Here is a 20,958-nt window from a genome sequence, read left to right as displayed (position 1 = left end):
ACAGTGGTACATCTGATCACAATGAAATTATATAATTAGAACGACTAATTTGTATATGTAACCAAAATATTTTTTTCACAATCACAAAGGAAAGATATGTAGTATACATGTATATTGTATCTTCCATTTGACATGTCACTTATTGTATTGATTGGTACCAGAAAATAGTAGCCAACCCAGTATTCTGAAGCAAATTGTTGTAATATTTATTACTGTTACTGTACTCATATTCAAGGTAACATCTACTACCAAATCGCCAATTGAAATCGAAGCATAGGTAAAACGGTACATACATATTTTAAATAGATACGAATTATGTTTAAACACTGAATGTAACACCTAATTATTATGTGATCTTATTCAAATTGAAATGACCAACTCAACTGAGAAAAGCATACAAAACCTAACATTTCCCATGAATGAAAAATCGTGGGTATTTCTTAGTTTTATCAACCCTCTAAAGAAACATTCCCAGCAATATAGTAACATAAAATATTATTTTTTTATGTGACCTTTAATTTAATTTAAAAACTGTAAAATGTGTAACACAACTTATTCACTTTCAGTTACAGTTACATATCTGGTATACAATAATTACACTCTTGCTTGACAACGGTATAAGAATCCATACCGAAATGTCGCATCATATATAATAAAGAAGTTGTTATCCATAAACTCTCTTACTTTCTTATTTGTCACCAACTTCTAAATGCCAATCAAACAAATTACAATAATTAAATATATTCATTATTGATATATGATGGATAGCAATGGGACAGATCAAACTGAAATCGTTAAATGAAACCTATGAAGTGAAGTATTTTGGACGACTAACCTGATGAGAAACTGCCGTCCATTCCAGACGATTCCTTGTTTCCTTGAAACAAACGACTGGCAGTGCGGACAGAAAACTGGGACTTTTTCTTGGAACTGAAAAACATATCAACTTATGATAGTGTAATCCCATATATAACATATGTTAAACTTATGGTTACACTGGAATCCACGCACTGTTACATTTTGAGTGATTATATTTTTCACAAAGATAAAGAAATTTATTCTATGTATCTATTTAGTGTTTACTTGTTTTTGACTAAATGCTGATGAATAAAAAATATTGTTTTAAGATTTCCTTTAATGAAATTAGGAGCATGGTATGGTGTAACTATAAATGATTACCAAGCGAAGCCTCTTGTCAATCTCCAACAAGACAGTGGATCCACAATACGTATCTGTAAATCAAATAATTGAAACAATGATTCTTTTAGAAATGTTATACGTGACTTGTGTCAATGCATTGTAAGGCTAAGAGGTTTAATAATTGATTACATAAATTATTACACAAAGCTATGAGTGTAAAGTATGTTATAATTGTTTTAATGGTAATAAAATGATAAAAAAGATGTACTGGTATAATTGGATAAATACCGCCATATAGCTGGAATATTGCCGAGTGCGGCGTAATACTAAACTCGCTCACTTAGATATATTGAGCTGACATCACATATAATTAGATACGTAAACTTATAATACAGGGAATGGCATACGTAGATCTAGGTGTAGAACTGAAAAGAATGAACATGGTATAAGCATGTCTAATACAAGTGCATGTTTTGAGCTCAATAGGTAAATTACTTACACGATGAAGTTTTACGTCCAGCAGAACGTATATTGCCTACTCCTGACAGGGTTTTGAAGAATCACCTATTTGCCACTAACACAATCTCTCATGAGTAGGACTCATGAAGCTCGATGAGGACTTTTAAAGTAACGTGAATATGTTTTCAGATTTATTCACTTCTCTAGGCCTACATGTTGATGCTTGACACTGAGGAGGAGCAATTAGTGCCCATAATGCGATGAGAAGACCCTTAAGCCCATACAAGCCCACTGTTGGGTACTCACATTCAATCTGCTCATTTCCACCTTTCACGGTCCCCTTTGATGTCGGCAATGTAAACAAATAAAACAATGGCGACCGGATCACGTCCACGCGAGACTACCTAAATCATTATAAAAAACACACAGCTGACATTTTATGTGTATAGTGTATGTTTATTTTGTTGTATAACGCGGAAAGATATTGTCAAACTGTAATGTTAGATTTAGATTAAAAAAACAACAACAAAGTGTTTTTCCCGTGAGCCTTTGCGAGTCGCGATTTTCAAAGCCGCCTCAGTTACCCTCAAAGCACTGAAAGAGAGAATTCGCTACCTGGAAAAGAAAGATGGAAATGGCTGCGAAAAACTCGCAGTACCACGACCCTGTCAGGTAAGACCAATTTGTTTTGTTGTCAAATAACGTTTTATGAATTATTTTCTTTACGTACAGAAAATCCGGATTGGTAAACAAGCTAATCTATCGAATTACAGCCAGTGGCCATAGGTATTCGCCACTATGCATTATTCGACTTACATGTTAATTTGGTGCAGCTAGAAATATGTCTTGAATTTATTTGATATCCGTTTGATATTGTTCATATTTTGCACATGGGTTCTGAATCATCTCAGCTTCAAAGACATAATTTCCGTTTTATTTTCAATTCAATGTGTGTCATGGTTATGGCAATTTTTAACATGGCGGTCTATGGGGAAAGAATACGCAGTGTTGTATATATGTTGCTCATGTAACTACAATGCGGAAAATTATGTATCTGTGACCACGATTATTTCCTAACAGCCTGCATAATTTGACAACCAAATATGGAAAACTGAATTAATGAAAATTACATAGCTTCACTAAAATAGCATCCAAGTCTATGAGAATTTTGCCGACTGACGTATATTTAAGTCCCCTGACTGTATAAACAGTTTTGCACGAACTATTTTTAAGGTTGGTGAAGTAAAATAAGTGTCTATCTAAACATCCACTACAATTTTGAAAAATATAGCAAATAGATTGTATATTAATTGATTTGTTTTATTCATTTAGGCTGTTGTGAGGAAACGTGTCACGACCACTCCTGGAAGAAAAGATCACCCTCTCTAACTGAAGGTATGTGTTTATGGTACTATGAAACATAGACGTAATTTCACTTTGAATATTTTATTATTATGCTTCCCTAGATACATTTTCACAAAATGAACCATACTCAAGTTACATTTGCAAATGGATTTGAATAACCGGTAACTTAATCATGATTTCAAATTGGACCAAATAAACTTCACACCTGTGTGAAATGGCAGTAAAACTGACCCCTTGATTTTACAATGCCGTAATTACTAACAAGGTTATGTCACAGGTGATAACTGAACTTCATTCCTCAGGATGTTTATGTCAGGCCGTTCACCTACTCATTGCATAACCTTAAAGTGATAAATCTGTAGTTTGCTTGTTGGTATAAATGTCGCTGCAATTGTTTGGGGGTTTGTTAAACCTCAAATGAATGAATGGAGAAATGCAAAGAAAAGTAACGTGTTATTGTTTATTGAAACACATCCTTTAGCAAGAAGATACTTATATATGCCTTGAGAAGGAAAGCATTAAAAGATAACAAGAAGAGAATATTGGGTTCAAGGTCAGAGGTGAGGCTGATCTGTGGGCTGCCCTAATAAACAATGAGTATGTTAGGATGGGCAACTACAGTTGCCAGCAGCAGCAGCAGCAGCAGCAGCAATGGGCAACAATGTTGCCAGCAGCAGCAATGGGCAACAATGTTGCCAGCAGCAAATAGAGCAATCGCATTTCTGCTGAAAAGCAGACAATAATAAGGCAAAGCCAAAGATTCCTATCCGCTGAGAAGCAGAAGGGTTAAACAGATTCGGCTGAAGAGCCGTCCTGCCATAATTTTGAATATTGCCTAAGTATTAATGATTGCAGCCCACAAGATCCAGGCCACCCCTAACATTTATTGCCACAGGCATATATACATAGACATTACAAGCCCTTTGCCAATAATGTACAATCTGTTAACAGAAAGAAGAAAGAGATGGCTAGCAAGGGAAGGGTGGGAGGGAAGCGAAAATATAACTTAAAGCAATACAAAGAGGATAGACTCACTGTGTGAATCTAAAAGAAATCAACGGATGAACAAAAGATGACGTCATCAGAAGTAGACACATGACGTCATTGGAATTAACGTGACTGGAAGTGACGTAAGCAAACATAAAAGAGTGGGAAGAATGAACTGAAAGTAAGTGTGAATGGTTTCAATAAACGCATTGAGTGTTAAGCACTAAATGAGATTATTGAAACACATCCTTTAGCAAGAAGATACTTATATATGCCTTGAGAAGGAAAGCATTAAAAGATAACAAGAAGAGAATATTGGGTTCAAGGTCAGAGGTGAGGCTGATCTGTGGGCTGCCCTAATAAACAATGAGTATGTTAGGATGGGCAACTACAGTTGCCAGCAGCAGCAGCAGCAGCAGCAATGGGCAACAATGTTGCCAGCAGCAGCAATGGGCAACAATGTTGCCAGCAGCAAATAGAGCAATCGCATTTCTGCTGAAAAGCAGACAATAATAAGGCAAAGCCAAAGATTCCTATCCGCTGAGAAGCAGAAGGGTTAAACAGATTCCGGCTGAAGAGCCGTCCTGCCATAATTTTGAATATTGCCTAAGTATTAATGATTGCAGCCCACAAGATCCAGGCCAAAAGCACTAATGTGCTAAGCCCACCTAAGACCATGAACCAGGAATCAAAATTCCTTCCCTCACCAGCCATTCAATAATGGAAATGTAATACTTACGCTAATGCTGTACTTACGTTATTAGTTAGGATGCATTACAGATAGGGCACAAGGGCTTCGCGGATGGCCATAGAAAACTTACACAGACCTTCATGGGAGAGGTGGACACCATCCCAACAATACATATTAGGACTACTGGGTGTAATGTCCGGGTGTTTCACGACTACACCCCCCATCTCAAGCACTCTGTTAGAGATCCTCCTGTTGAGCTTCTTTCTTGACATTTCCACCGCGTCGAAGCAGCGTGCCCTGTGCCAATGCCTCCTCGGCAGCATGTTAGACCACACGATTGTGGTCTTTGGCATCAATAATTTGACGCGCAACAGATCAGCATGGATGTCAAGGTAGAGCTGGCTGGCCTTTACCGATCCCAGGTTGTTCGAGCCAAGGTGGAATAGGATGGCCCTGGGATGCTGTGTGGACTTAAGTTGTTGTTCTACGATGGGAAGAAGTTCCTGCCACTTCATTCCTCCCCTGGCCAGCCACAGACAGGATGTCCACCCCTCCCTTGAGACAAACTGCTGAGCCCTCGCCAGGTAGCTTGACCCCACAAGCCATACTGAAACATAATTGTACAACGCAGAAAATTTTGATTGAAGTCAAATAGATATTTGTGGCAAACGTATATATGACTTAAATGAATCTGACCCCCATCTACCAAATTTTTGAATAACTTGCTGACTCAGTCCATTTGCAGCTGCTGAGGTTGCGGCACCTATCCTGAAAGAATGAGATGTATAATTATTGGTGGGTAAGCCACTGAAGGCTAAAGCCTTCTTAATGACTGCCTGAAATTGATATCTGGTCAGATTAGATTGGTCAAAATGAACAAAAGCTGACTCTGCCTGTGCGGGATGTATGTTGAGATATTGCTCCATACCGCTGACAGGACACAATGGATGCTGTGGAATTGCCGTAAGTGTAACCACTACCCCCTGTTGGGCTCTGTCTCCTTTTGAGTGTCGCAGCGTCAAGGTTACTTGGCCAAGCTCTTTCTGTAATATGACATCTTTCCTTGAAATACCTGCTTGGCCTGCCTTACTCTGTACTAATTCACCTACCCTGAAAAATCCAAAGAAGGCAACGCGGAAAACTGCTGAGAAAAGGCATGCTTCGAAGGATGATGTACAGACAAATGGCAAATTTGAAATGACGACTTGTAAAAGATCAAGTGTAATGGGCTGGCGAATATCCGTTGTAGTGTTTCCTTTACTCATGCCAGCAAGGAGCTTATGTATCAGGAAATGCTCTGTACAATGTGCTATCCCCTTAAGTTTATGATTAGTGGATAAAGCTGATATATATGTCTTTACAGTACGTACTGAAAATTGCCTCAAAGACATGTAAGCAATGAAGTGTACCATGTGGTCAATTGGTACCGGCCAAACCTGATCCAGATTATGCGCTGCCCGGAAGGTGTGCAAGGTGTTTATGGCAGTTTCATAAGTTGCCCATGTGTTGCTGGAAAGTGACCGCTGAAGAAGCCTCTGTGCCTCCTGGTCTAGATCTGCCAGATGTCTTGTGGTACTGGTGTTGGTGTCAGATCTGCTGCTGGTGCTACTTTCCGAAAACGTGCCCACTGAAATCTCGAAAGAGCATCAGCAATAACATTTTCATTTGTGCTTATGTACTTAGCTTTGAAGAGGATGTTATAATTGAGGCACAACAGGACTAGTTTTCTCACCAGAGCCATCACTCTCGGGGGTCTGCAAGACTGTTTGTTAATAATGTGAACTACAGCCTGATTGTCACAGTTGAATAGCACCTTCCTATTTGCAATGGACCTGCCCCAAAGTCTGATTGATAAAACAATAGGAAACAACTCCAGAAATGTTAGATCCCTGGTCACGCTTGACTCCGCCCACTCCTTTGGCCAGGGACTATATACCCAATGGCCCTGAAAGTATGCTCCGAAACCTGCACTGCCTGCTGCATCTGTGAAAAACTGCAATGTACCATTGTCATCCCAATGTGATCTCTGAAAGATCGAAATTCCATTAAAATTAGAAATAAATTCCAAACAGATGTTAAGATCTTCTTTCACTGAGCGTGTGAGCCGAATGCGATGAAAGGCTGCTTTCACTGTACTAATTTGGTCAATCAATCTACGGCAAAATGCTCGTCCCATAGGAATGGCTCTGCAAATGAAGTTGAGTCTACCAACAAGTGACTGCAATTCTCGCTTTGTTACCTTCTTTGCATCTGAGGCCAACATTTCCAATATCTGTTGCCTCACTTCCTGAATCTTGTTGTGAGGTACTCTCACCTCCCCCGCCACTGTGTCGATAACCAACCCCAAGAAAGTAATGCAAGTTGTTGGTTGGACAGTCTTTTCGGGCGCTACTGGTACACCTAAGTCCTGAAGGAGGTGTAAACAGTGTGACAGATTGTCACTGCACTCTTGTGTATCCGCTCGGCCACCCGTAAGAAAATCATCTAGATAGTGCATCATTTGTTTGTTTGCAAGTGTCTGCAATAAGCACCACTGCAGAAATGTACTGAACATTTCAAAAATGGAACATGAAATTGAACAACCAAAAGGTAAACATTTGTCCACATAATACTTTCCTTGGAAATAGATACCAAGTAGTTCAAAATCAGCAGGATGTACAGGAATGATGCGAAAAGCTGACTTGATGTCAAACTTGGACAGTAATGCACCTGGACCTAGTCTCTGTGCCATTTGCACCGCTTCGTCGAATCGTGCATAGGTAACGCTGGAATCCTGTTGAGAAATATGATCATTAATGGAATTCCCCTGTGGATAAGAGAGATGGTGAATTAATCTAAAGTCATCAGGTGATTTTTCCATTATTACTTTAAAGGTTGCCAACTCCTGTTTCTTCGGCACAAGCCCAATAGGTGATACCTGTATGTTCTTAAAGGGTGGGTTGATAAATGGCCCTGCAATTCTTCCCAAATTCAACTCCTTATCCAGTTTTGCTTGAACAACATGTAGACCATCTGGAGCCTTGGCTGATTTTAAGTTGTCTGCCCACCTGTATGAACAACAACCCTGGTACCTTAAACGAAAACCTGATTGAAAACCTGAAAACAATAACCTTGCATGATGTTTATGCACACTATCACTGGCAAAACGAAGCAAATATGGACATATTTTTTCAAATTTTACTGGAGTTGGTGCCACTGAAGTTAAGCTTTGATGCATTTGGCCGCTTGTTTTGCTGCACGCTGCTGTTTTGGGGTCGTGAGACCCCGTCCTGTCGAAAGCAATGTGAAGCCCCGTGTGAGGTGTTGCCACATTTTCCACACTTATGCGGATATCTACATGACAGCCTTTAACATGACCCCTTATTGAAATCCCAACAAATGTTACTCGGGAATGATCTATTGCCAGCATTGGTGCCGTTAACCTGTGTACCTACCATACCCGACGCACTTTTGATCCGGTTTTGTTGTGGTATCATGTAGCGTAGCCACAACTCACCATCAATTCTGCCCCATTGTCTCAGTGGATCACGAGCCATTCTGCAACGAACCTGCTTATCATACATGATCCAGCCATCACCCCCAAATGTGACAGCCGCATTTCGTACTGCTTCCATATACGACAGCATTCCCTGCACTGTGGAAGGCGAAGAATGTTTTTCAAGGTAAACAGACATGTAAACATGAAAGCCGGAAGTCCAAGCCCCAATGCCGAGTGGCTTTCGTGACGACAATTTTGCCTGCATCGGAGTAAGTACTACGTTACCTGTGCTGTCAGTCACCATTCGAAAACCTTCCTCCTCGCCGTCGATGTGTTTGTCAGTCAGCAGAGCCAGGTCCACGTATTCACCATTCCATACCCTCTCCTTCAGTGATTGTTTCACGTGTACGCCAATGTTGTCGGCAGCATAGGAGAGGGGGATTCCCAAATTGACCAATGGGCGAACCCATGACGTCAGAGGGAACTCCAGCATTGCCAACCTGAATAAGACTGGAGCTAGCGGCATGGTTAGAATTGGCGGGCGTACGAAATGCCTGTGAGGAAGACGTTTGAGGCAAATTCGATTTGTTAATTAACTCCAAAATTGCACCAAAATGAGCAGACAATTTATCTGCTGCGTTTTCCTGAAAATTAGTATCGGGAGTGCTATTTGGAACAACATCATCCGGTTCGTGCACCGGGAGAAGCAGTGAAGACTCAACATGAACCCGAGGAACCGTAGACAGGGGGTCTATGAAAACATTCTGTGTTTCGTAACTCACCCGACGCATTTGTTGATGAAGCCTTCGTCGAAGACTCAGTTGTTTTCCTCACTTTTCCGCCGTTCCGCACCAACCTGTGATTTGTTGCCGCTCTTCGTTTACCGAGGCATACCGAGTGTGTAGATGCAAATTCGTAGTATTCGAAACAATAACGCCAAGAATCCACACGCTTGAACAATGTCAAAGCCTAACACTAACTGCTCGACGAGAAAGCGGAAATATAACTTTTTTTGCAAGCGAAAATATAACTTAAAGCAATACAAAGAGGATAGACTCACTGTGTGAATCTAAAAGAAATCAACGGATGAACAAAAGATGACGTCATCAGAAGTAGACACATGACGTCATTGGAATTAACGTGACTGGAAGTGACGTAAGCAAACATAAAAGAGCGGGAAGAATGAACTGAAAGTAAGTGTGAATGGTTTCAATAAACGCATTGAGTGTTAAGCACTAAATGAGATTATTTTTTTTCAGCTGATGATGAGTCTGCAGACTGTATAACGAATGACCAAGGATGGTCAGCTGAAACATGTGTGAAGGTAATTTTGACCTATCTGTAGTGACTTTCATTATAAGTAGTAAATAATTTCAAATTAATAGAGTAGAGACAAGGTTTATGGATGTCAACTCCTTTATTATGTGAAAACATGTTTCAGAGTGAATGCTTACCCTTCGTCAGGTGTAAGCATTCACTCCGAAACATTGTGTTTTCACATAATAAAGACCTTGACATCCGGAAACATTCGTGTCTTGTATTATTCACTTCTAAATACACCTCAAAGACGTAATGGTGTAAACATACAGTCACTACTGGGTGAATATATTTGTGCCTTCAACAATACAACTGCCTGACTGAGTTTGGTTTTACGCCGCTTTTAGCAATATTCCAGCAACATCACGGCGGTGGACACCACAACGTTGATGCAAATCTATTACTAGTACCATTATTACTACATAGAAAATGCAACAAATGTTCAGATATTATATATAACATATTACTACCTCTGGTCTGGGAAGCATGTAACTCCAGAGCAAAGTTTGTATAGATTCTGTGTCCTCTTTAGAAAATAAGATATTACATTCGGTCAATGAAGTGTGATGAATTGCATAATTTGAGTTTTGAGAAAACTAGTGCAAAGTGTGATTGTTCAATTTAGTTCTCTTTTATTCAAACTTACTTGTGGATTACTCATTTTAAATCATCCTTGGCATTGTCAGTTTCTTGTTGATTGATGTTTGTGTAATTCATCAAAATAACCTAGTAATTCGTTATTACCTGCCATTTTCAGAAACTTGCACAACGCCTAAACAGACTTGCATCTATTGATTGGCCAGATAGACGATAGAAAAAGGTAGCGACAACACTCACCATAGACATGACATCACCAGTCGTGAGTGACGAAGAAGACGTCAATAAGTTGCATTCCGTCCCCTTTGTCTGTGAGTCCAGCAAGTTTATGGCATACACGACGACACTGGACTTGGAAAGAATCTACACCTCCACTGCTCTCGTCAAGGCCAACATGAGGACGAGGATGAGGCATCCAACCAAAGTAACAAAGGGATCTCCGCCCAGGGATGCCCCTTACAGGGCCCACTGACCAGCTCTTGCAATTTAATTGAATTTATTTTCAATTTCATAATGTTATTTTTATTTTATTTTTGTATTGTAAGCTGTATGTTGTGTTATTGTATATCATAGTGGATGTTTGGCGATAGTTGTGACATAGAGTGTGTGGTTGAATGCCAAGGCGTGCAAATAAATGTCCGATGCAGCTATGTTTTATTACTGTGTTAAGTTGTATGCTATTGTTATTTTTCATCATTAGCATGATTTTAGAAATAAATTTCGTATCTAACATGCTATTTCAAGATAATACGTGAATGAAAGTTTAACTGATGAAAAATTACAACTTTGTTATAAATGATATATGATTTCTAAAACTGGATTGAGTTATGCCAACATGTTTTGCCCTGTTCTTTAGTGCTATATTACTAGTTATATGTATGATCTTTATTTGCCTTAAATGCTAATCCATACCATGTTGAGAAAATAAAACAATGAATCTTATTATATATTCTGTTTTTCTTTTATTAAATGTCATGATAATAACAAATTGCTTATATTGTTTTTAACAAGAGTTTATGATATAAATAAAGAAGAATGTTTACATTTAGCTCTTTGAAACGCATATGAAAACCTGTGAACCTGAACTTGAAACCGGTAACTGAAACTATGCGGAAACCTTGTCGGATTGTTGGTAACTGAAACTATGTGGAAACTATGTCGGATTGTTGGGAACTGAAACTATGCGGAAACTATGTCGGATTGTTGGTAACTGAAACTATGCGGAAACCTCTTGGAGTCTTAATATCTGAAACCTTGCGGAAACCTGATGGATTCAAAGTTAACTGAAACTCAACGGAAACTTCTTGGAGTGTGGGTAACGGATACCTTGCAGAAACCTGTTGGAGTGTGGGTAACGGAAACCTTGCGGAAACCCTTAGAAAGTGGGTAATTGTAAGTTTCCGTTATTGCGGAAACTCAATGTAAAAGAACGGAAACTCACTGGATTCTAGGTGGAAACTTAAGTTTCAGTCCACTTTCTACCAGGTTTCCGCATTGCGGAAACCGAGTTATTTTTGCTGTGATGTCTGTTGTTGGCTGCTGAATTTTCCAGAATAATGAGGTGAAATGGAGAGCCTTGTATCTCCTTTGTTGCTTGGTTGAAAACTCGTTTAGTGTCAAGGCTACTGATATCAATGAAGGATGTATCGTGTATAATATCACATGAACAGGTCGTATTGTATTCATTTGTCCATGTAATGTCCATGTCGACATAAACTCCTTTGTTGACACGGTATGTTGCTAATAATCTGCATGGTATTGCAGGTATCACTATGACTGGGGCGTTCCTCGGTCCATGTGTTGCGCTTAACCTTGGTGGATGGTTTAGCTCCATGCCTGTAGACAGCAGCGGTAGGTTTTGTTAAAAGTGAACTAAACTTAACTCCCACAAATTCAATATTGCTTCACAAAGAAGGTTTAGAGGAAATGCTGCCCTCAAATGCAGAGAATGTCGCATGGAATTACGGATATATGTCTGCTACACCTTCTTCAAATCATGTGTTTTTATGTTTTCAAATGTCAACAAGTACTAAATGTTATCCGCTGGACTACACCCTTAGATATTAATAACCGTTGTTTAATGTGCAAAACCAAAATATGGAGCTGTCAATGAAATATTTTGAGAGTATGTTTTGATTTCAAGAATCACAGTTTGATGCTCATCACCCTCAGTGGGTCGGGGCATGGTGGATCGGGTTCCTGGTCTTTGGATGTGCAGCCATCCTTCTTGCCGTACCTTTGGGATGCTTTCCAAGACATATTAAGAAACCTGCTGTCAATGTCATTGCCACGACGAAGTCTTTTAAGGACGATGTAGTGGGTAAGTGCGGCAACATTGTCTTGTTAACGTGAAGTACGACATGAGTGAGTGAGTGAGTGAAGATTTTAAGTCACATCGGCAATATTTCAGCCATATCGTGACTAAAGCAAGTTATAAATATATCAACAATTTAAGTGAAATTATAAAATTCTGCCTACGAAGGACAGTAAAATAACTAGAGTATCACAGATATGAACATAAAACTAGCATGTAAAACTAACACAGTGTAATTAAAGAAGACAATACAATATAAAACACGGGATATAGATCGCCAGCATCTGAAGGTAGATCACCATACTAGGAACCATGGGCCATCTGTAAATAAGGATTTATATCTATTTTCTACATTTTTCAATTGATTAAATTCTTGTTTATATTGTAATTCATTAGTGTCTGATTTATTAAATGTTGTCAGTGTGAGGTCAGCCTGTGACCTCACCAATTGCCAAGCAGGAGAAGAAAGAAGGCAAGAAGGAGATATATGTTCCAGCTCAATGCCGGCACCAGAAATGAATGGTTTAAGTCTGAGACCAAGAGGCAGAACAAGAGAAGACTTCTTGTTGTATAGATCCTCATAGAGAGGATTAAAAACACAGTTAAGTAGAGGGTTAGACTTGTAAGAATATAGCTTTCTTTTCTTCTATTTCTGAAACTCAGATACATAATTTGATGAAGACGAATGCTTAGCGAGAGTTTCACCAAGTGGTAATGGCGGCCATTGGCAATAGCAAAGGTAGCTACTCCATTGATAATATTACATTGGAGTTTGATATGGTAACTAATCAAGAACTGGTCAGATAAATTCGCAACCAGTATTTGGGAACTTTAGCCATACTGTACGATCGCGTACTGAGTCATCGAATGAATGAAAGGGGTAAACGTGATACCTATGGAATATCAATCTGAACATGCCCGCTAGAACTTTGAAAGGTAATTTGATCATTATGGAAGAAGAATTTATGTCGTTTCAAAAAGAAAACGAAAAGAATTGGAACCCTGAGATGACTTAAGTAGAAGTGTCTATCGAGGATGTGAGCAATCAGTTATGTAGTCAAGACATGAGCGCCTACCAACAGTGGGATGAGATTAAAAAAAACAACTACCGACAATAAAGCGCAGTTCAGAAATCAAGTATCTCGGTCTTCCCCATGTGAGGATTGGTGATCATCTGACGAGGAAGCTTGCGCTGTGGCTGGATATGTGGTCCACGGATGACGATCAACTTTAGGGTAGCGGGCGTCGAATCGCAAAAAGGGTATTACGATCCAAATCACTAAGAAGGCTCAACCCGCCAGTAAATTAAACCAATATTTATACGTTACTATGGATGCACAACTTAAAGTACAAGAAGGCAGATTCGTGCAAGCCATCTATTGAGCTTCCCCTGGAGCTGCATTGCGCTATATGTGGTCAGACTGGTTGTGGAACGACCGCTTTTATATTGGATATGTCTGAAGTGACTTCAAGTCACCCAATCATCCTGGACATATTAGAACTGTACAACGACCTTTCTACTGGCCAATATGACATCATCCTCTGCTGGTTGCCGGGTCACGTCGGCATAGCAGGTAACACTAAGGCCGATGCTGCAGCAAAAGCAGCTCTTGAAAAGCCCCTATCTCCACTGCTAATCCCATACAGTGACTTCAAACCCACTATCAAAAGCTATACTCGGGACCTGATGCAAAAAAGGTGAGACACTCAAGTAGGAAGAAACAAACTCCATGAATTGAAACCAACAATCGGTTATACCTACTTGGGTTGTCAGTCAAGACGCGATGAGGTAATTTTACGACGATGTCGTATTGGCCACAGTCGATTTACACATGACTATCTGCTGAAAACGGATGGGGATGGACCCCCCATGTGTGTCTCTTGCGATGAGGTGTTCACCGTCAAGCATATTCTGCTTGAATGCGTGGACTTATCGCCTGCAAGGGACTCACATTATGATGCAACAAACCTAAAAGATCTGTTCTCACGCGTGAGCGCCCATCTGATACTGAACTACCTGAGGGAAGTTGATCTGTATCATAAATTGTAACTGTGAAATGTAACAACCATAAATTGTAACTATGAAATTAACAAACCGCCTGCCTTTATATTTGATGCTATGACTTTTTCTGCTTTTGAATGACAATGTAATCAATAAATGTCTTTGAAATAAAACTCATTCCGAGTATGTACTTACAATATTTACTAATGCAAACTTGTTCTCGTCACTATATGGCTGGAAAAATGCCGATGTGACGTAAAGCTCAACTCAACTCAACTCAACTATTACCAAGGTTTTGTAAACCATATCGTTATTCGTTGGCCTACTTTCCGGTTCAATAAAACATACGCGGAGAGAGAATGGGTTCTGAATGACGCGGAGGTGCATACAATTGACCCATGAGTACGCTTACATGACTGTTTACGATCATTTCACGACACGTTTAAGGGAGATCGACGCTTTTTATCATAGACGATTGAAGCATGAATAAAGAGATCACCAAAAAGAGGGACATGTTGTCATGTTTAGCACTCTCAGGCCGTCATATGGGGCATAGCGTTTGGGTACTTACACAAAAATTCAACTCAGTACTGAAAGACCTCAGAGAACAGACACGATGGGTCGCACTATTTCACTGCAAGGAAAGGGATTCATTCGAGGAATGTCTACGAGAAAACAAATGCCTCTCAAGAAACTCAAGGTTATTCCCAACAAAACCAACCGCGAATGCGTTAGAAAATTGTTATTCGTGCAAAACATATACATTGTAGTCGAAACGTTTCCTTCACTTAAGGAGCAATATGATGATATGGATGAAGGTTTGTGGTGATGCACTGGAGTTGCATGTCCCTCAGTTACATTTCTATTCATCCTTCATCAATGCTTCCTAGAAGATTATCACACGTAATAGGATGCTTATTGCTCATCACAGTCTGTATGAGTGAGTATCTGCTGAATACAGTCTTCTAAGTAAACGCAATTCCAACCAGAATTGGATGCCTACCATGTCCTTGTCATAACTTAACTTTTGATACGTTCTTTTACTCACAGACCTTCCAAAGACGGTCTTACGGATATTGAAGAACCCAGTAGTAGCCTGTCTCCTCTTGGGAAGCTCTAGCCTTGTTTTCTTTGTTGGGGGTTATGTGAGCTTCAATCCAAAATACCTTGAGAGCCAGTTTATGACGTCAGCAGCTGAAGCGAACTTCATATGTGGTAAGTCTGAATAATGTGATTATTTACAGTGTAATGTCCGATTAATTTGTTTTAATTGCGAGTACCAGTGAAGAGGAAACAGTTTGGTTAAGATTAGTGTTGCTAACTACCAAATGATTGTTGGCCACAAGCTGGTGATGAACCATTGTGTTTCAAATCAGAATGAATTCATTTTCTCTAGATATGAAAAAGTAGTGGTAAGGTTTTGCAGTAAAGTTAAATGGACAGGATATCACGGTCGTTTGAAAGTGAAAAACAAAATTTATCATTTACTTTTCACAGCTGCATATTGCGTGTTGAGTGAGTGAGTGAGTGAGTGAGTTAGTTTTACGCCTCACTCAGCAATATGCCAACTATATCGCGGCGGTGTTTAATTGAGTCTAGACCAGACAATCTAATGACCAACAACATAAGCATCGATCTACGGAACTGGTATACGATAACACGTGTCAACCAAGACAGTGAGCCAGACCTCCCGATCAGGTTAGTCGCCTCTTACGACAAGCATGGTCTGCTCAAACCATTTCTAACCCGGATCTTCACGGATGACGTTACCTGTGAGAGCGTGCAGGAAGTAACATAGTGAATCTCATTAAAGTGACAACGAGATACATCGTGAAACGTATTTATTAATAGCTGAAACAAACAAAAAATAGCCGGGAATCATACCGTACAAAAACTACGTGTGACATCCAAAACACGAGTGAGTGAGTTTAGTTAATTTACGTCACACTCAGCAATATTCCAACTATTTGGCTGCGGTCTGTAAATAATCAAGTCTCGACCAGACAATCCAGTGATCAACAGCATGAGCATCGATCTGCGCAATGGGAACCGATGACATGTGTCAACCACGTCAGCGAGCCTGACCACCCGATCCCGTTAGTCACCTCTTACGACAAGCATGGGTTACTGAAGATCAAGATTCTAACCCGACTCTCACGGTATATTACGTGTTAAAGGTGTACTGGAGCTGATATGGGCGATTGTCGGCACACTACTCGGAGGCATTCTCACTAGCCGACTTCGGCTGAACAGTATGGGATGTATGAAACTCACGACCATAGTGATACCCACTGGCACTCTCCTGTATTGTCTGACTTTGGTCCTAGGCTGTGACAACCAGAACATCAAGGGCCTGGGGGGTGGCGGGTAAGTGACTATTACTCCCAAAGGAGAGTTAAGGTGGACGTATTTGAAAGTTGTGACCCCAAGCGGTCATCACCTGAAAATTGAGTGTTTTAACCAGATAATTAGAGGAAGAATGAGGACCATTTTTTATGGATATTCAACTTCTTTTTTCTGTATAGGCGACGTTTCGACATATATTCTAATGTCGTTGTCTATGTCGAAACGTCGCCTATGGAGAATAAAGAACTTGTCTATCCATACAAATTGTCCTCGTTCTTCATCTCCTCAACTTCTAGAATACCAATCAAAGAGGTGTCCTCCCATTACGCAGACAGCCAGTACGCAGACACCTTAAAACAACAACATTTACGGTTCAGTGAATAGATTATCTACTACCTGTTACCTACACATTATAATGGAATAGTCGAAATAAAAACACAGGAACAAACTGAAGCTATATTATTTATTTTGAAAGATGGACGAAAAGTAATTTGAATTTGTATTGCTGCAATATAAAAACAGTTCATTTTCATAACATTTCGGTTTAACCTTCTAGTCTAACGGGAGTCGGCATCATCATATTGAAAATATTAGCTTAGCTATTAGAAATTGCGACACTGTTGTATCATATAAATCAAATGAAGACAAATGTGAACCTAAATATTATTCATATGGAATAAAGAAGTTATGTTTTGCACACAATATTAAGATATATGACGAGTGCGCTTAATTACGATTTATTTAGAATAAATATTTAAAACATGACGCATCATGTCAATGTGGTCATGGATGTGAGAATGTTTTTCATTACTTCCTTGAATGGCCATCGTACATTGTATACTACTCAAAGACATAAACTGTTACAATCTTTAGAAAGTATTGTTGAAATTAGAACACTGATTGGTATTAATCGTATCTTACATGGCAATACAGGTGTCTCATTTACTGCAAATCAGAATGTTTTCAAATATGTACATATCTATATCTCTCCAACAAAACTTTTTCTCAGTTAACTTCTGTTGAACTTATGCTATTATTGGGAGGGGGTCTTTTCTATCAATAAACTCAATCAAATCTCTCAGTGACAAACCTGTTTTTTATGTTCGATAGTAATTGATAGTAATACCAATTTTGAGAAGAGAAATCATTAATCATTTAATCACAACAAAGTTCTAGTTATTTACACACAATCAAACTTCTCAGTAACGAACCTGTTTCAGGCTCACCCTGCTCTACTCACCAGAAAGTGGACTGTTCTATTATACCCGTAGGTGTTACCCTAATTAACCTTCTAGTTCAGTGTCTGCCAATTGGGTGTCTGTCAAATGGGTGTCTGTCAAATGGGAGATAACCATCAAAGAGGTCAGATAATTAGAGTGAGTGAGTGAGTTAACATTTAACGTCACCTCGGCAATATGTCAGCCGTATAGTGACGAGAAATGTTGGGCACACAATAAATACAAGTAGGTAAAAATTAGTGACTGTAAAATAACTAGAGTATCACATATATGGATATAAAACTAGCATGGAAAAATAAAACATTTTAATTAAAGCAGACAGTACAATATAAAACACGGGCTATAGATCACCATACTAGGAACCATGGGGACTTACATTACTTTGGCTACCTGCATGGGCCCTAGTTGGATTTACACCATCCCCTCAGCCGCTGGCGATGGTAGAAAAATTTAGCCGAAATTTATAATAACAAAAATACTACCATTAAAAAATATAGTTGAGCGTAATTGACTTGGAAAGGTTTGGAACTTACGTATCCTCCCCGGAAGACAATAATTTTACGCTACTTCAACCCCCTTTCAGGATACAGCCACAAACAATCATATAAACAAGTTCATAATCTGAACTACCAATTATAAAACTTTCTCTATTTACAAAACAGATATCAAAATTCATTTAACAAATCTATCTCTTTTAAAAAATGAATGATAAAATGATAATTAGCATTATTAAAAAGGTCCTTTACTGTTTTGATATTGAAATATTTATCCCTTATGATGGAGAATCCAACACAGTTCAGATAATTAGAGATTTGGTTGGAGACGGAAGAGTCAGTAGCTGTGATCTCACTATCAGTGGTTCAGTTACCTGTTTAGAAAATTCTTAAAACGAGACAGTCATTGATGTGATATTATACATCAGGTAATTGTCAGTCCTTTTAACAATACACTTCAGATTCAAGAAACTTTGTGATTTTAAAACAATGAAACAAATACATTGGCGATTAATGTCTGTGTACATTCTTGTCTCATTTTTTTACGCACAAGATGTTGGTCTTACGAGTGATGGTTTTCTACACTACCGTCTCATTTGTCACACATAATAGTATGACATTATCCAGGGAAGACCCGTGTACCATACAATGTATAACTGACTTTGACATTGCCTGAATTTCAGGTACGATACGGTCAACGATACCTTTTGTCATTGCGATGCAACAGAGTTCATGCCTCTGTGTGGAGTTGACGGTGTGACGTATATCAATCCCTGTATGGCAGGATGTCGGTCTCACAATGGAACTGTAAGTATGTCATTTCCTGTAAGGTGGGATGTCGGTCTCACAATGAAATTCTATGTAAACTTATTTTCTGTAAGGTAGGATGTCAGACTCACAATGATAAGTATCTGACTCTCTGTCTGGTAGGCATCCTCGATAATCTCCAGGGTATACGTTCCGATAAATCTCCACTATACCCTGGCTAACATTTCTTATAATCGCCAACGGCTGAAGGGATGGTGTAAATCCAACTAGGCTCCATGCAGGTAGCAAAGGTACTGTAAGTCCCCATGGTCCCTAGTATGGTGATCTACCTTCTGTTGTTGGCGATCTATAGCCTGTTTTTATATTGTATTGTCCCTATATTGCTATTAGTTTTAAACTTTCCACGCTACTTTTAATTCTAATTGTGATATTCTAGTTGTTTTACTGTCCTTCATCGACAGGTTTTTATATTATACATATATTCCACTTCAAAATCAAATATGTTCTCGTCACGATATGGCTGAAATGTTGCCGATGTGACGTTAAATAATAACTCACTCACTCACTCCACTATACCCTGGATTCATTTACGGCTCGGCCCCATGATTTAATTATTTCCCTTGGCTAGCTTTTTATCCTATCAGTTGTCTACGCTGGGAAGTTGAGCGTACCAATCACAACTCACGTTCGCTTCTTTAATCTTACCGATTAAACTTGGCAACATAATTGTTGCACAGGTACTCTGAAAGAGGTAGAATGAGCTTTGCATATATTTTTTAAGGTTTCAGTCCTGTCAATTTGTATGATTTCCACCAAAATCTGAGTCGCACTGCGAACAAACTTTCGAGGCTGCGACCGCGATCTTTCTTGACACTGGCAAGCTTGGTTATAAAGGCAGCTTAGCTGATTGGCTACTGTGAGAATACGGAGCCAGCAAAGGGATAAAAAATAAAATTATCGGGTCGAGCCGTAGATACATCCAGGGTATAGTGGAGATTTTAATTGGCAAAGTATACGTACCGAAAACAACGACCATCGTCACTTTTAGTGTAAGAAATCGTTATTTAAGCAGTTTCGAGACCCAAAAATCGTCGTTATTTATTACATTGATTTAATATAGTTAGCTTCTTTATCTTAGCAAATTTGATCACATGTAATTCAATGATTTGGCCCCATTTGATCCTGTTGTATGCTGGAAATAAACTCAACGCCCAGTAATAGTAACTACAGACTGACTGACTGAGTTTGGTTTTACGCCGCTTTTAGCAATATTCCAGCAACATCATGGCGGGGGACACCAGAAATGGGCTTCACACATTGTGCACATGTTGGGATTCGAACCCGGGTCTTCGACGTGACGAGCCAACGCTTTAAGCCTTAGGGTGGTTGTTACCACATTATATAATTCTCTCTCTCTCTCTCTCTCTCTCTCTCTCTCTCTCTCTCTCTCTCTCTCTCTCTCTCTCTCTCTCTCTCTCTCTCTCTCTCTCTCTCTCTCTCTCTCTCTCTTGTTACCTCTCTCTCTCTCTCTCTCTCTCTGTGTGAATTTTACGTTTCCCTCAGCGGTTGGACTTTATATAAATGTAGACATGAGTTATATATAGCATCCAAATTCTCAGGAGAAGGAACTTCGATAACAGAAACGACAAGACCCTTTCCACATTCAGAAGAAATATCTGCCCAAAGCAGAGTACATTGTACAGTTGTGACTATATCATGAGTATATATTTGTTTCAGCAGTATTACAGCTGTATGATGTTGT

General features: G+C 39.3%; 1 protein-coding gene across 1 annotated transcript; it reads right to left on the bottom strand.

Annotated features, from left to right (window-relative positions):
- Positions 1–4,768: 4,768 nt before the first annotated feature.
- LOC124274178 lies at positions 4,769–8,646 on the bottom strand. Its single transcript, XM_046709488.1, has 3 exons — positions 8,406–8,646; positions 6,079–6,269; positions 4,769–5,249 (listed from the first exon to the last, which is right to left on the bottom strand). Exons 1-3 carry the CDS (start codon positions 8,644–8,646, stop codon positions 5,154–5,156), a joined length of 528 nt encoding a protein of 175 aa, XP_046565444.1. The 3' UTR covers positions 4,769–5,153.
- Positions 8,647–20,958: the final 12,312 nt, after the last annotated feature.

The sequence above is a fragment of the Haliotis rubra genome, unplaced genomic scaffold, assembly GCF_003918875.1.
Source record: "Haliotis rubra isolate DU_JTF1 unplaced genomic scaffold, ASM391887v1 Scf1887, whole genome shotgun sequence".
Classification (NCBI taxonomy): domain Eukaryota; kingdom Metazoa; phylum Mollusca; class Gastropoda; order Lepetellida; family Haliotidae; genus Haliotis; species Haliotis rubra.
This window is presented reverse-complemented; position numbering and strand designations above follow the sequence as displayed.